The 15,734-nt window shown below is 41.0% G+C and overlaps 1 protein-coding gene across 3 annotated transcripts; it reads left to right on the top strand.

The window, feature by feature from the left end:
• Positions 1-1,556: 1,556 nt before the first annotated feature.
• On the top strand, positions 1,557-14,764 carry anxa6 (annexin A6). Of its 3 annotated transcripts, none has more exons than XM_031319707.2 (25): positions 1,557-1,792; positions 2,755-2,809; positions 4,394-4,478; positions 4,633-4,727; positions 4,864-4,977; positions 5,076-5,166; positions 5,257-5,336; positions 5,455-5,511; positions 6,352-6,445; positions 6,908-7,003; positions 7,087-7,145; positions 7,338-7,460; positions 7,560-7,618; positions 7,932-8,010; positions 8,623-8,704; positions 8,791-8,885; positions 9,094-9,207; positions 11,595-11,685; positions 11,766-11,845; positions 12,060-12,113; positions 12,206-12,299; positions 12,416-12,511; positions 12,634-12,692; positions 12,964-13,101; positions 14,291-14,764. In XM_031319707.2, exons 2-25 carry the CDS (start codon positions 2,807-2,809, stop codon positions 14,348-14,350), a joined length of 1,998 nt encoding a protein of 665 aa, XP_031175567.1. In that variant the 5' UTR covers positions 1,557-1,792; positions 2,755-2,806; the 3' UTR covers positions 14,351-14,764. The 3 variants fall into 3 exon arrangements, 2 of the variants coding, with proteins under 2 accessions (XP_031175567.1, XP_031175568.1); XM_031319708.2 differs by having other exon boundaries at positions 12,964-13,086; XR_004897989.1 differs by lacking the exons at positions 7,932-8,010; positions 11,595-11,685; positions 11,766-11,845; ... (4 more) ...; positions 12,964-13,101; positions 14,291-14,764 and having other exon boundaries at positions 9,094-9,112.
• The last annotated feature ends 970 nt before the right edge of the window (positions 14,765-15,734 follow it).

Here is a 15,734-nt window from a genome sequence, read left to right on the forward strand (position 1 = left end):
TGAACCTTAGTTAGTGTCCCGATGTTATTGAGTCCAATTGTTGTCTGTACTAGATTGCATTTGGGCTGGCAAGTTCTTCTAGCTCTGTCTGAGTTACGGTCAGATTCTCATGTAATACATTTTCAAAGCAGAAGAGGTCAGTATACAACAATTACATTTGGAAGGCACCATCGTCACTGGTGCCTTCCACCTCCATCTGTTTACCTTATATGGGCCCCTCTCCCTCTGAACACCGGCAGAGAGAAATTTAAAGAAGCTCCAGGATAATATGATATGATAAAATAAAGGAAAGCAAGTCAGAAACAACTATATGTTTTCCTGATAGGCTGTGTACAACAGGACCTGTTCAAGTAAAGGCATGAATGAAAAAGTGTCCTTCATGTTCATACAGTAAGCTGAGGTCAGGTGGTGTCAGGAAAAAAAAATAGTAACCACAAAGCCAATGACACTGATATTGACTTCCAGTCAGGATGAAACATACTGAGTCATGCTTCTGCTATGTGTGCCACTGGACTGTCTGTAAGCCTGTGGGCTTCCTGGGAGTCACCTCTCCTCTCTCAACATCTCTTTTGACAAACTCCATACAATTCTTACCAATAATTAAAGCAGTAGATACAAAATTCTTTGCATAAAACATAACATAAGCTACACACACACACACACACACACACACACACACACACACACACACACACACACACACATGACAGATCATTTTTACTGCACCAGGTCCTAAAACTATTTGGTCCTTAAAAATCATTATGTTTATACTGAGATTGGGAAATTGGCTCATATTATAAATAATATAAAAAATAAACACTACACTATTCTGCAGATTGCAACTTGTGTGTGTGCTATTATTGTTTTGTAGGCTACTGTAATCAGGTACAGCTTGCTCAAAATGGCCTTTTCTGTGTCTGGCCTTACATGTTTCAATTAAATCTGGTGGCTATAAATAAAAATAATTTCTGATGCCATATAGGCTACATAAAACAAGTTTGTATCAACGTCTGTGCCCCATAACCAATAACCACTGAGACTGAGACTGAACCTGTACTATTTGTTTCAAGTTATCATTTTCTGTACTCCACAATGCTGACATGGCCTCTCTCCCTTGATCCCCCCCCCCGGTGTCTCTCTACCCCTTTTACTGGAACAGACGCCTGACAGGACAGAAATAGAGCAGGCAAGCTCCCCGCTCCCCTCTGTTAAAATCACATTTGAACTCTGCAGTCATGAGACAAAGTTCAGAAATTCCGACAAACGAGTTTAAAGTGAAAACTGTCTTCTTCCAAGCACAACAGGAAGGTTTGCGTGTTACCGACGCTTGACGTATTTAAATAGCTTTTACGTATTTTTACAAAGAGGTACGCGTTTTGCAGCAAAATAAATAGGAGAATGCGGAAAAAAGATGTGCGGAAAATTGCGCAGCCTCCGTTCGTTAGGTTTCAGTTAGGTCGGAATGTAACCCCTTCACGTGTGTTTTAAATAGTATTCTTTACTGTAAGACATTACCCCGCTACATTCAGACTCTCTCTCTCTCTCTCTCTCTCTCTCTCTCTCTCTCTCTCACACACACACACACACACACACACACACACACACACACACACACACACACACACACACACACACACACACACACACACACACACACTTCTAATATAAGAAGCTGCGCGAAAAAGCGACGCAGTCGTTGCGTCACATAGGACACGTAACGGGACTGCCTGACCGGAGGCACAGAGCAGAGACTGCAGGACCAGGACCACTGCATACTTCATGCACACAGAAGGTAAGCCATTATCATTGTTATTTGGAAACCTCTTAAGTCTTAAGCCAAACTGTTTTCTCGAAAGATCATGCTCTCGTTATTTAATATGTCAGAATTGCAGTAGACAGCAAGATTTCCCTGAAAGAATTTCATTTAGTGAATTAGTGGATATAGAAGCGATATCATATACAACTACAACGTCTTTGTATTGTTGCAGAGACAAGTCTTAAGTTAGAGAGACCCATATTAATACAAAGCCTCCAACGTTTATTTAATAGTGGGGTACAGAGAAGGGTGTGGCTCTGTATAGAGGCCCACTCTCATACTCCCCAGACCTTGATTCTGACATTAAGTTAAACTGTGCATGCTATTTTGGGAGAGCTTAACTTCTGTCTTAAACAAACAGCAGCATTTAAATCCATTTTTCTCAGTAGAAAAGCTAAACAGGTATTAGTTTACATTTGTCCTTTCTTTAGTTTGATCTTAGCTGTAGAAATGTATTGTAATTTAGCACTGTGATTCTAAATATAGTCAGTCAAGAAAAGTTAGCAGAAGTAGTTTTTCTGTAGCAGCTGCCTCCATATGCTATACTGAATGGCTGCATTATTTGTTGGAGTATGGCAGCACGGAAAATGTGACTAAATAATTTCCCTGCCAATTGACTTAATGCAAATTCCATCCACCAATGTGTCATTTAGGTGAATGTGAGGTCTTATAGAAACATGATAGAAACTCGTCTCCCTGTTCTGTTCCTTGTGCTGTTCAGCTGTGCTCTTGTTCACAATGACTGCATGTGGTGATCACTTGTAACCAGGCAGACCACCTCATTAAATGTACTCAGGAAAAGGAGGAATCATCATCATGCATAACATGTCTTTGCAACACAATTTCTTGCACATTAGAGGGTAATGACACCAAGGACAGTTTTTTTTGCAATGCTGCTATCCAGCCCTACATCAGCATCTCTCTCTCTCTCTCTCTAGCCTGAAACAATTGATTACTGCACAGTGTTGACACAGAAGACCAAATATAGAGATGGTAAGTGGACCGGACCCTTCCCATCTTGCATTATGTACGTATAATGTGGATTGTATCATACTGCTGAGCAGATCTTGTGTCAGTGGAACACAGATGGTTTTGTCTACCATTGAATGAGGTGTGGGCAGAGTGAGGTCGTTTTTCTGCCATCATGCAAGTCCTCCCCATCAGAAAGGCAGCAGTGTAGGGTCGGGTGTCAGTGCTACCTGTGGCGCCTGCACATCTAGGTTGTCAACATCTTTTCAAAGGCTTTGTCGTCCAACTTTATTGTCCGATCTGTAAGTCAGTGTCCTGTCATTCTGACCTTACTTGAGGTGAAACACACACTTCCTCTTAATTATACTCTGCACAGTTGGGGCCTTGGCAACCCAGCACCCAGTGAGGATGGAAGGGGAAGACATTTAGCTTTTAATCACATTAGGACTATTTCCACATAAGATCCATCATAAGAAATGCGATTAGTTTAGTTAAAGGCCTGTTGCTAGGGGCTGATATTTGTGGACCTGTTGCTATGTGGGTGAAGCTCTCCAGCTGTCGTGAAGAGTGATAGTCGCTGTAGTGAAGCAGACAATCAGAGCATGTGCAGTGGCCCCTCACCAGTGTGGTTAGCATATTTTGGCTGACTGCCTCAATGCAGCAGTAATTTCTACGGCAGCAGCTGCAGTTTGAGCTTTCAAAATGCAGGCCCACAGTGAATAAACATCACAACTTCACATGGCCAAAATGATAGAGAAATGATTATTTTCAAATGTGTGCTGTAGCTTTCATTTTAAAAACTATGTCCCAGATCTTTATATTTTCCTTGCATGGCCAGTGGAGTTTGTATGCATACTCTGACATTTTGAGCTGCTGTATGATAGACCCCTTCAAAGAGAGCTACTTTGCGTGCAACCTGACTCCCTGCTGCTGCTACAAGGCCGCTGTCCCACCCCCACACGCATGCACCGGCCACACACACACACACACACACACACACACACTTTTATACAGTCCACTACTCACACCCTGCAAGTATGTGTTGGTCAAGCCAGTGCACTGTTAAAAGAGATATGTAAAAGAGATATGCAGAGCAAACCATTTATACAGATTTATACCTTTAAGCGGACAATGTTGTTTCCCCCGGCTGTACTGTTTTTGGTTTTTGTAACTTTCTCCTGCCATCAGGGTTCAAAATTAACTTTACCAGCCAAATGGCTAGTGAATGTTCAAATTTTACCAGCCACTCAATAACTGACTGCCATTGCTATTTTGGCTGGTGAGTAAAGCAAATCTACCAGCCACTTGTATATTTTACCACCATTTGGCTGGTAAATGGTGCTAATTTTAAACCCTGCCTGCCATTATTGTTGTTGCTATGACTTTTAGACTTTCCTAAGCAGTGGCTAGTAGCCTCGACTCAATAGCCACAACCCAGCTGGCCGCTGTCAACTCCAATATGACACACCCACAGTTAAGACTCATTCCCAAACATCATTACATATCCTCCTGTTACACATACACAGTACTATTTACACTTTGTGTTTTTGAATCATCACAAATAAAAATATCTCACTTCTGAAATCAAGTTGAACTTTTTTTCCCCAGGTGTTCAGAGGCACAATAACAGATGCTCCGGACTTTGATCCCACCACTGACGCCGAGGCCCTTTACAATGCTATGAAAGGCATCGGTGAGTGCCTCACTCCTCTGTGCTTTTTGGTCGCGGAGGAGGAAAGGTCATCTTTCATCTTCTCCACTCGTTAGAAATGATCTCCCAAAGAATTTCACACAGCAGTCATGACAGTGATGCAGTCAAAAATAAAATGTTTCCTTATGTTCCTCAGGCAGTGATAAAGAGGCCATATTGGAACTGGTCACCTCAAGAAGCAATGCACAGAGGCAGGAAGTCGTTGCAGCATACAAATGCAGCTTTGGACAGGTCATCTCATCTCTGATTTTTGTTTGCTAAAATAGAAGAAAAAAAATTCAGAGATTAAAAAAAAAGTACATACTGTACATATACAGTACATTTAGACAGTAGTTAAAACTCCATTATGTTTTTGTTGTTTCGACAGGATCTGATTGCGGATCTGAAGTATGAGCTGACGGGCAAATTTGAGCGTCTTATTGTCAGTCTGATGAAAACCTCAGCCTACCATGATGCCAAAGAAATCCATGATGCACTCAAAGTAAGACATTTACCTCATAGTTAGATTCTTTATAATACTTAAGTCACATCTAATAAAGCAGAAGCTACTTCATATTTAACTTAATGCTCTTTTTCAAGGGAGTAGGAACAAACGAGAGATGCCTCATTGAAATCCTGGCATCTAGAAACAACAGACAGATTCTTGAGATGGTTGCAGCATACAAGGACGGTAAGGCCTGTTAAAAAAGATGTCATTTTAAATCAACATATTATTTGCTTAGCATCTCTCAACATTTGACATTTATGTCTGTGTCTCCAGCCTATGGCAGAGACATGGAGGAGGATGTAATCGCAGACACATCAGGTCACTTTAAGAAGATGCTGGTTGTTTTACTTCAGGTCAGTTCACTGAGGAGTTGATGTAATCACCAGGGAAGTATCCAGTCAACCATACACTTAATGTCTTAGCCAAAGTAGCTTTAACCGCTGACAGATTGTTTTGGTGTGATGGTTCCAGGGGACCAGAGATGAGTCAGGAGTGGTGGACGCAGACCTGGTGGAGCAGGATGCGCAAGTGAGAATTTGAACACTTTATGATTAGCAGAGAAATGCAGCATGCTTGGGTTTATTTACTTTATTCAAAAAGTAATTTAATTTTTTTTTTTTTACCTTTGCGTGTATAATTGTCTTAAAAATCTTTTAAAGTAGCATGACAGTTGAATGGCCTCATTATAACACATTGTCACTTTGTACCAAACGATTGTGCCTATTATTCAACACATTGTTGAAACATAATGTATATATCAACAAGACTAAGAGTCTACAGCCTACTGGATGCCAATTGTAGCATTTGACTAAGACCCTGCATCCATGCTACTGTAGTGTCTCTGTAAGGCTGTTCTTTCAACACTGGTGCTGGGTGCTTTGAGCTAAATGCTAACAGCAGCATGCTAACATGCTGACAATGACAATGCTAGCAGTTGTTATGTTGATCCATCTTAATTTAGCATGTTAACATGCTAACATTTGTTAATTAGCACAAAACCCAAAAGTACAGATGGGGAATTGCATTGATTTTGAGACATTTTGACCTGATGATGATGCTAAATGAAAAGTCAGGGGATTGTGAAAGTCAGTAGATTGCATCCTCTAGGGACCATGACTGTCTGCATCCATCCAACAGTGGGTGAGATATTTTAGTTAAATCCAGGTTGTGGACCGACCAACCAACCAACTGACTAACATTCCAATGCCTAAAGCCTATGTTGTAGCATAGCAAAAAAACAGTCTCACCAAATGAACCAAATTAGTACCCATTTATGATGTTAATTAGCAATGTACGATTAGGTAACTATTTTGTTTCTTTCTTTTTTTCTTTTACATTATCATCCTTTGCTTTCTTACCTCTGCGTAGGATCTGTATGCAGCCGGAGAAGAGCAGTGGGGGACTGACGAGGCCAAATTCATCATGATCCTGGGAAGCCGCAGTGTGACCCACCTCCGCATGGGTAAGCACAGCTCTCAGCATAACTAACACCACAGTGAGGCATCCACACATTCCCACTGTGACCACAAATCTCTTTAAGAGTTAATGGCACTTTAAACATTGTTGTCCTTTACCACTGTCTAATGCCAAGACAACTGTCTGAGGCCTGCTGTTCAGAGCTGAAATTAAAACACGTGCATCACAGAGATGAGATCATGAAAGATAAAGAAGAAATATGGCAGAAGTGGAAGCCAATTGTAGCATCTGTTCATAGTAAAGAGGCTGAACTAGGCACAGTGGTGCTTTAAGCTAAGCATGCTAATATGCTCACAATGATAATGCTAACATGCTGATGTTTAGAAGATAATATTAACCAGGCTCACCATCTTAGTGGAACCTTGGTATCATTATTCTCAGAACATTAAGATAACTCAATTAGCATGAGATAAATAACATTATAAAATGTTGTCTTCTGTTTGTTTAGTTTTCGATGCATACGAGAAGATTGCAGACATGTCCATAGAGGACAGCATAAAGAATGAGTTGTCTGGGGACTTTGAGAGGCTGATGCTGGCTGTTGGTAAGAAACACTTAAAGTTACACTGCGGGGTGTCAAGTTGTCAATTTAACACAGTGCTCTCTCTCTCTTGGTTTTTATCACAGTCCAGTGCATAAGGAATGTCCCCATGTTCTTTGCCAAGCGCCTTTACAAGTCAATGAAGGTAAACAAAAAGTAAAGTAGCCATTCAGTCTAGTACCAAACTATTTGTAGACAGATATGCCTTTGTAACACAGTCACACACATTTTTCTTCTCAGTGGCAGATATTTTGATATGATATTAACATTGATCAGGATTACTTAAAGTTGCCTTAGTGTCCTGACCCTGAACACTTGTCCTCTCCTTCATTCCCAGGGTCTCGGTACAGCTGACAACACCCTGATCAGGATCATGATTTCTCGCTCTGAAATAGACATGTTGGACATTCGAGAGTGTTTCCGTTTAGCATATGAAAAGTCACTTTATAACATGATAAAGGTTGGTTAAACATTAAAACTATGTTTTTTAAATTGAATGAAATAGCATCAGAAGATCGTACACCTATATCCTGATTCTGTGTATGTTTAAACCTCTCAGGATGACACATCTGGGGATTACAAGAGGACTCTCCTTAATCTGTGTGGAGGAGATGATGAGTAAGTTACAGTATGGCTGCAGGCAACATCAGCAACCAGATGGGGGTGATAGAGCATCACTTTTCAGGAATTATTGTTTTCTGAGGGGAGTATAACTACGTTTATTGACATATGGGAGAAGATTGGAACAGTGAAGAGACGTGAGAACTACATGCTGAAGTTGATATCCAAAGATTGTCTGAAAGTAAAGCAGCAGTGAAGCAGCAGTGTATTTAATAATAGATCCCTGTCCCCAGAAAATGCACCCACTCTGTACCACTTGAAGTTTTGGCTTTGCTGACCGTGTTGTCTTGTGTCAAACTGATCATTGCAGTTTAGCTGGAGAGTTCTTCCCTGAAGCTGCTCAGATAGCCTACAAGATGTGGGAAACAAGTGCCATGACCAAAGTCCAGGTTTGGGCCCCATCTGCACCCACTTTAGATGTGTCATTGCATGTTTAACTTGGCAGTGGCATGCATCCTAATTACCTGCTGGCACTGCAATGACCTGCTTCGTGCAGTGCAGTGCAGCGCAGCGTTAAGAGTTGTGTAGTTCTGCACAAACTTTCTGCCATGTCGACACAGCGAAGGCTTTGTGTAACTGTGGATAAGATCAGAATGCTGTTTACTCAAATACAAATCGATTTTGTTATAATGCGCTCTCCAAACCACCGTTTGCATCGCTTTGTCCTTGGAGTGAATGTCAAATAGATCTCAGCATTTTGCAACAAAAGCTCGTCTCAGTAACGCTCTATAAAATGTAGATGTTTTTCAGCCTACCCACCTTTTCATTGTCGGTGGTGTCATGGCTTCTAACCTCGAGAGGGCACACTCCCCCTCAACAAACTCTTTTCTCTTTTGCATGTGTGTTTTGCAAGTGCTTTAAACTTACACAGCTGGGGTATTTGCCATATTTAATTGAATATGAATGTATCAAGTGAAACTGTCTCACTTTGCCACTCCACATTATGTGTGGATGTAATGATTGAATCTCACACTTCTAATCGTGTCATCCCACTACCTTAGCTGAGGCCAACAGTCCGCCCTGCACCCAGTTTTGACCCTGCTGCTGACGCACAAGCTCTGAGGAAAGCTATGAAGGGATTCGGTATGCAACCCTGAAAGGCACATTTACACCGCTACAACTTTTACAAAACAAGTTTTACAATTGTTACTGCCTATTACTTCCTACAGGAACAGACGAAGATGCGATCATTGATATTGTTGCACAGAGAAGCAATGCCCAGAGGCAAGAGATCAGACAGGCCTTCAAATCCCTACTGGGAAGGGTGAGAGACATGAACTGTTGAAAATCAAAACCTCAACAAAAATAATTGACATAATCAAGCTGGAAGATATGTCCTACCTCTTCATGTTACATGGACCACCGGATGTTTTAAACTCAACATCTCAAACTCAACCCAATCTCATTGGTTATTTGCTTTAAGCTGTTTCCTGCACATGTAACCTAGTGTGTTTTTGATGTTTTGTCCTCAGGATCTGATGAAGGACCTGAAGTCTGAGCTGTCAAAGAACTTAGAGAGGCTGATCATTGGGCTCATGTTGACACCTGCAGAGTTTGATGCCAAAATGATGAGGAAGGCAATGGAGGTACAGTTGATCCAAGTCACCTAATGATTTTTTTATTGTTGATTTACAGTACAGTAAAAAGAGAAGCTTGTGGGTGGAATTTACACCTTCATAAATACACAGTTAATTATTTTCCAAGTCTGTGATGGTTGATGTCAGGCCCAGAGAGGTATAGTTGATGCTTGGATGGCATGACATTTACACAGAATGTATTTGGAAGTCAAATAACTTTACATTTTAGGCATTTATAACTTATCAAACACTGACTGAATTGCCTTGTGTAGAAACCTGGCTCATCCATTACTCTGAACATATAGGAAAATATGAATCAATACGAGGACTAAATATATATCAACAGTTTCAGGAAGATCTGTCATTAAAGTACAAATGGAGATTATAAAATGGAACAAAAATAGCTAAACATGGATTTTGTCAGTAGATACGAAGAGGCACAGTTCACACGCACTCTCTTCCTTAGCAGTGTGGTGCGGTTCTTGTTTATGTGGTTAGGGTTAGAATAAGTTTTTTTTTTTAGGGGTCCAAGCCCGAGGCTGGAAGAACGGGCGGTAGCGAAGCTACGCCGTTCGCACAGCAGGGCTGTGGAACCCTATTGCTTTTCTAAGGTTTCTTATTATTATTATTCTTCCGCCGATAAAACAGATGCTACAGCCTAAACCGTACATGGTGGGGGGGGTGCCGTTTTCAGGACTGGTCCAGATCCCTGCAAGGACCTCGGGCAAAAAAATCCAGCCACTTACACCACTAGGTGGTGCTATAGCAGAACAAATGCGTTTGGCCTTATAACTCCCACACCGTACACCCGACATTCAAAAACCATACATCTACGCGTTCCCTGGATCCAACTGAATCACATGATATAGGCCACGCCCATTTCCGACTTTTATGCGTGTAAAATCGTGATTTATCGTAAACCTGCTTTTTCTTACTCCTTCTAGACCGTGCGACCGATCTGCATGAAACTTGGTACAGCATCTCCAGACCGACCTGACAAAAAGTTATCAAAAGAATTTTTGTCGGATGAAAATTGCATAAATTACGCACAAACAAATTTGTGTAGCTAGCTATGAAGACACAAATGTTGCCATATCTCGGCCAAAATAAATGGTATAATCGCGAATCTTTAGATTCTTGTTTGTCATGACCCTCTAATGCTCCCCAACCAATTTTACAAAGAAATGGCCACTAGGGGGCGCTACAAGTACAAAAAGTTTATATCTCATGAACGGCTCATCCGATTTTTACGAAATTTTGAGTGTACCATCTCGGCCCACTCCTGAGGCCACGCCTACAGTTGGGTACTGATTCGTCAAAGTGGGCGTGGCCTATGGGACCCAGGTTTGGATTCACCACTACACTAATGTGAGCAACTTAACATTTACAGTGTAGATGGACAATGGTTCATGGACCTTACCTACCAAAAATTACACACATGGACCACTAGGTGGCGCTATAATGACATAAAAACGTGCTTTTGCCTATAACTCCCACAGTCTACATCGCAGATTAGAAACCCTTATATCCACGTGTTCCTTGAATCCATCTGAGTCTGACAATATAGGCCTTGCCCATTTGCGCTAAGAAGTTTTTTCGCAATATCGCGCAATGCGCAAAACAAACTTTTTCTATCTCCTCCTAGGCCGTGCGAGGTATTGGCACGAAACTTGGTAGGTAGCATCTCCATACGGACCTGACCTAAAGTTATCAAAATAATTTGGCTACGTTACACCATTCACAATTTACAAGCAAACTAATTTTCGTAGCTAGCCACAAAACACGAACGTTAGCATATCTCGGCCAAATCAATAGGTATTGGGGAAAACTCGGTACTATTGTTCGACATCCCACTCGAAGCCTCCCTACCAAATTTGATGAAAATCGGCCGTTAGGGGGCGCTATAATGAACGTAGAGGCCTTTTGGCAAATAAGTCAATGCATTTAAATGGGAATAATTTGCAATGGAAATATCTCTGCTGCAGTAAATGCTATCATCACAAAACTTGAGATTATTGTTCGACATGCCACTCTGTGGCTCTCCACCAGATTTGGTGATGATCGCCCTTTAGGGGGCGCTATAATTGAGGTAGGAGTGTTTTGGCCTTTTACGCAATGAAGAGGAAATTTGCAATTGCATTTCACTACAGACTTTGTACCTCACACGTGGTCAAATTTCCTGACTTTTACCTTGCCGCCATCGTGCTTTGGGTTCTCCTTTCGCGGGCTCCGCTTCCGTGGGCTCTTAGCGTCGTCAGGGGCGACTCACGCCAGGGGGACTGGCGCCGGGGAGGCTTGGACCCTGTTCATAACTGCTTGCAGTTCTAGTTTTTTGTTGCATTTGTGAAACTTCCCCTACCTTTTTATGTTCTTAATACTCTTAATATTTTGAACAGGGGGCTGGGACAGATGAACATTCTCTAATTGAGATCCTGGTCACCAGGAGCAATGAGGAAATACTTGCCATGAATGCTGCTTATAAGAATGGTGAGTTTGATACCAAAAAAGACATTCACATCACTTTCTTGTTCTGGAAACTTTTTACATGCAAACCTCTTACATCACAGCCTATAAGAAGTCCATGGAGGAAGCCCTTCATTCAGACACATCAGGCTTCTTTTGTCGCATCCTTGTTTCTCTCGTGCAGGTATGTTCATCATCATGAGAACTCAGACTGTGTCTTGTTTCCACGCCCACTCACTGGTTGCAGTCTGTCTGCTGACTGTAGCAAGCGAACAATTTAAACAGTTTTCTTTCACACGGTCTTCTGTTACATATTAAAGGAAAACCAAATGTTCTCAGTGAACCACTGATATTTAATAGATCAAAGTTGAGTATTTAACCGTCTTTACTCTGTTCAGGGTGCAAGGGAGGAGGGCCCTGCAGATGAGGAAAGAGCTAGTGCAGATGCTCAGGTGATTTACTGTATGAATTTATAACATTTTACTGTGCTAAAATATGAAATTAAAGAATGGGTTTAAATTTTTGTTCTTCCTGAACTCATCAGGAACTTGCCGATGCATGCAATGCCGAATCTGATGAAATGGAGCTGAAGTTCATGAGTATTCTGTGCACCAGAAGCTTCCCCCATCTTAGGAAAGGTAAATGTCAAGACAGATAGATCACAGATCACAAATCTAAATGTGTGTGTTTCTCTAAACAAAAAATATAATCAATCCAGCTCATGATAACTGATCATACTCCTTGCTATTCACAGTATTCCAGGAGTTTGTGAGATGCTCCAACAAGGACATTGAACAGGTTATCAGGAATGAGATGTCAGGAGATGTCAAAAATGCCTTTTGTGCCATAGGTAATCTTTGACTTTATTTTACTTTTGTGTGTGTCACAGTGTATACTGCTGACAACTGTCACTACTGACAACAATTCTGTGACTCCTCCTCAGCCCTTTTTTGCTCTCTCTTTTCTTTACAGTTCGCAGTGTAAAGAACCAGCCCTCTTACTTTGCAGACCGTCTGTACAAAGCTATGAAGGTATTTATTCACAATAATATGGCAGATTAATATGCAGTTGTATAATTCTAACTGCAGTTCTGCAGCACACCATAAGGGCCTTGGATGCCAGATAGTGATAAGGTCATATTTGTTAATGATGTAATATATTTAGGTTTTGGGTCTTTTTCTTCATACTTTCTTGGTAATAATGCTGCTGAGTGCTCCCAGACAGTAGCACATACTGTAACTAAATCAGAATAAACTGTACATAGAACATAGATACATAAGTATTTATTGATCTCCGCTGCAGGGCCTTGGTACAGACGACAGAGCGCTGATCCGCATCATGGTGTCCCGTAGTGAGGTCGACCTTTTCAACATTCGCAAAGAATTCAAGGATACACATGATGTCTCCCTCCATGAATTCATCCAGGTAGAAACTATGATCGTAAGTCGGAGTCCTTGTCAACTAACACTCCTGTTTGGTGTGTTGTTGTGTTCTCATCCCATCTTTGTGTGAGTGTGTGTGTTGCACATCCTTCTTCTGCTGCCGTGTGTGTGTGTGTGTGTGTGTGTGTGTGTGTGTGTGTGTGGGTGTGTGGGGTAATCTATAGCTTTCTGTGGTGGACTATGGGTCTGTGGCTATTGCACAGCTGTTTAGGAATTTCCCTTGTATGCTTAACTTCCTCTATATCCGCTGTGTGATTGGCTGACAGACGCAGAGACAGGAAGTACCCAGATGCAGTTCTATAATAACTTACAGATGAAATCTGCGTGACACCAATAAGCAAGTAGGGTGCCCTGGATTGGCTTTGTCAGAAATATTATCAGATTATGCAACAGCAAGGGTTGCTATATATTGTTTATTCTAAAGTGTGTATTTAGTGAACAAAAATTACAATCTTTTGTAAATTATTTTTTTTAGAGATGTGCAGAACAGAAAGGGTTGTGTCACTGACATGCAAGCAGGTGCATTTAAAAAAAAAATAAAATAAATGAAGTTGACATTATGGGATATTTTATGCTTATTCGCTTTCTTGCTGAGACTGAGATGAGGAGATCCATACAAATCGATCCAGTAATGCTATCTACCAGCAGCTCTAAAGCTACCAGCTCCAGCTTTAGAAGTGCTGGTAGGTGGATTTTGTTCATATAGAGCCAGGCTAGCAGTTTATCCTTGTTTCCAGTCTTTGTGCTAAGCTAAGCTAACTGGCTGCTGACTGTAGCTTCACATTTGCACATTTCACAACTTTTCATTGAACTCTTTGCAAGAAATCCAATTACTGTAGTTCCCAAAATGAGGAGCTAGTCCTTTAAAAAGATGTAGTCTTAATAATTGTGAGGATGAGTATAAAGATATAAATCTCTATATATGAGTGTCAACTGATATAAAGGGTAATTCCACTTTTAACTCCCTTGTTGATTTGAGTTGATTTCATGACTTGTGGCTTGTGAGTTCTCTTTGTCCCCATGACTCACATTCATTCAACATTAGTGAAAGATAAACAGTGTTTTGCTTTTTTTTGTTAGACCCTGTTTTCCATTGTCAGCTCTGTGATGACCAAATGGCAGCAAACAAAAACAGTATTCCCCATTCATTCAAGCTCCTTTTGTGTGTGTTCTCCACCATTGTTCAGGGTGATACCTCAGGAGACTACCGTAAAACCCTGCTGGTGCTCTGTGGAGGGGAAGATTAAACTTGTCAACTCTGCAGCTCCGTTCACAGACAAACAACCATGAAAAACCACGAGACTCAGCCTGATCACACGGTGAAACTGCGGTGGTTAATGTCAGTATCTGTTGTCACTGTCCCTAAACTGCTGCCACTCCTCAGCCAAACCAAGTGACCTATGACCTCCCAGCCTTCCAAACCAGTTCTCTGCTCTCATGTCAGATCGTCCTGTCCGTCAGGATGATGTCTTTCTTTTCTTTTTTTACACAGTCATATGTAACATGAAGATGTTCACGTCCGTGTAGTAAGGTGCTTCACATGAGCATCATATTGGAAATTAACCAGTTGAATAGTGCCTTCAGATTGCAGGCCGTCCAATGATTACTGTGATTTTAAGGTGTCATGTAGAATAAAATGATTAAAAATACAAAGAAATGTGTGTTTATCGCTCTTCTTCTTGGAAAACATTTGAATACATTTTATTGTATGACTAAGATTCATAAATGTAAATCATGCTAACTCAAGCTCATTGCCCTTTCTTACAGTATGTTTTCAGGGTGGGGTGCCCTGGTTTGTGTTTGGCAGGGCAGTTCGATGATTAGCTGTGTTGATACTGGCAACAGCAATGGGCTGAGCAGAATGAGAACTAGAATATTTAACATCAGGAAACTCCCACTCTAATTCAATGCCTCTTCTGCTTAACAAACTTAAAAATACCCATATGTTATTGTTGTTCATAAAGGTTAACTATGTGAAATAAAGGGTGGCATTTACAGAATAATAATTCATTCAAACTGATATTTTGATAGCAGCTAAAGTTTTTAGGCCTAATTCTGAACAAATCAGGCTCTTGTTAGCCCTTTTAAACACACTGTAGAAGTATAGCATGACTTCCTTGGCTACCTGACTACCATACCGTAACTGAACAGTTATCTATACCCCTACACATTTAAATGAGAAAAAAGAAAAAAAGTAGTTTACACTCAACACTTCATTTCATGTGTCTCAGTTGGACTTGTTTACTTGAAAGTGCAGTAAACTAAAAGTACAAGACAGCTGTCTCTGTTCTTGTCAATGTCTCAGTTCATTGCGTATGTGTGAGCGCAGCTGCTGTCAGGCCATCTTTGAGTTAAAAGAGGAAAGAGGAAAGAAGAAAAAAGACGTATGTGGTGAGGAAATCCCCTGCAGTACGCCAAAAAAACCAAGGCAACAAATAGAGTCTGCAGCAGTAATTCACACTCTGGTTTTAATGGCACACCCAACCTGAAATTGCTCTATTTGATGATAATTAGTAAGATTAAAAGATCACTTCAATAGCACATTGTTAAATGCAGCCAATGTCAAAATATACAATTTTGAATTTCCCTTTTGACAGCTGGGGGAGGTTTGTACTGTGGTGTTGTTCAGTG

The sequence above is a fragment of the Sander lucioperca genome, chromosome 1 (genome assembly GCF_008315115.2).
Source record: "Sander lucioperca isolate FBNREF2018 chromosome 1, SLUC_FBN_1.2, whole genome shotgun sequence".
Taxonomy (NCBI): Eukaryota; Metazoa; Chordata; class Actinopteri; order Perciformes; family Percidae; genus Sander; species Sander lucioperca.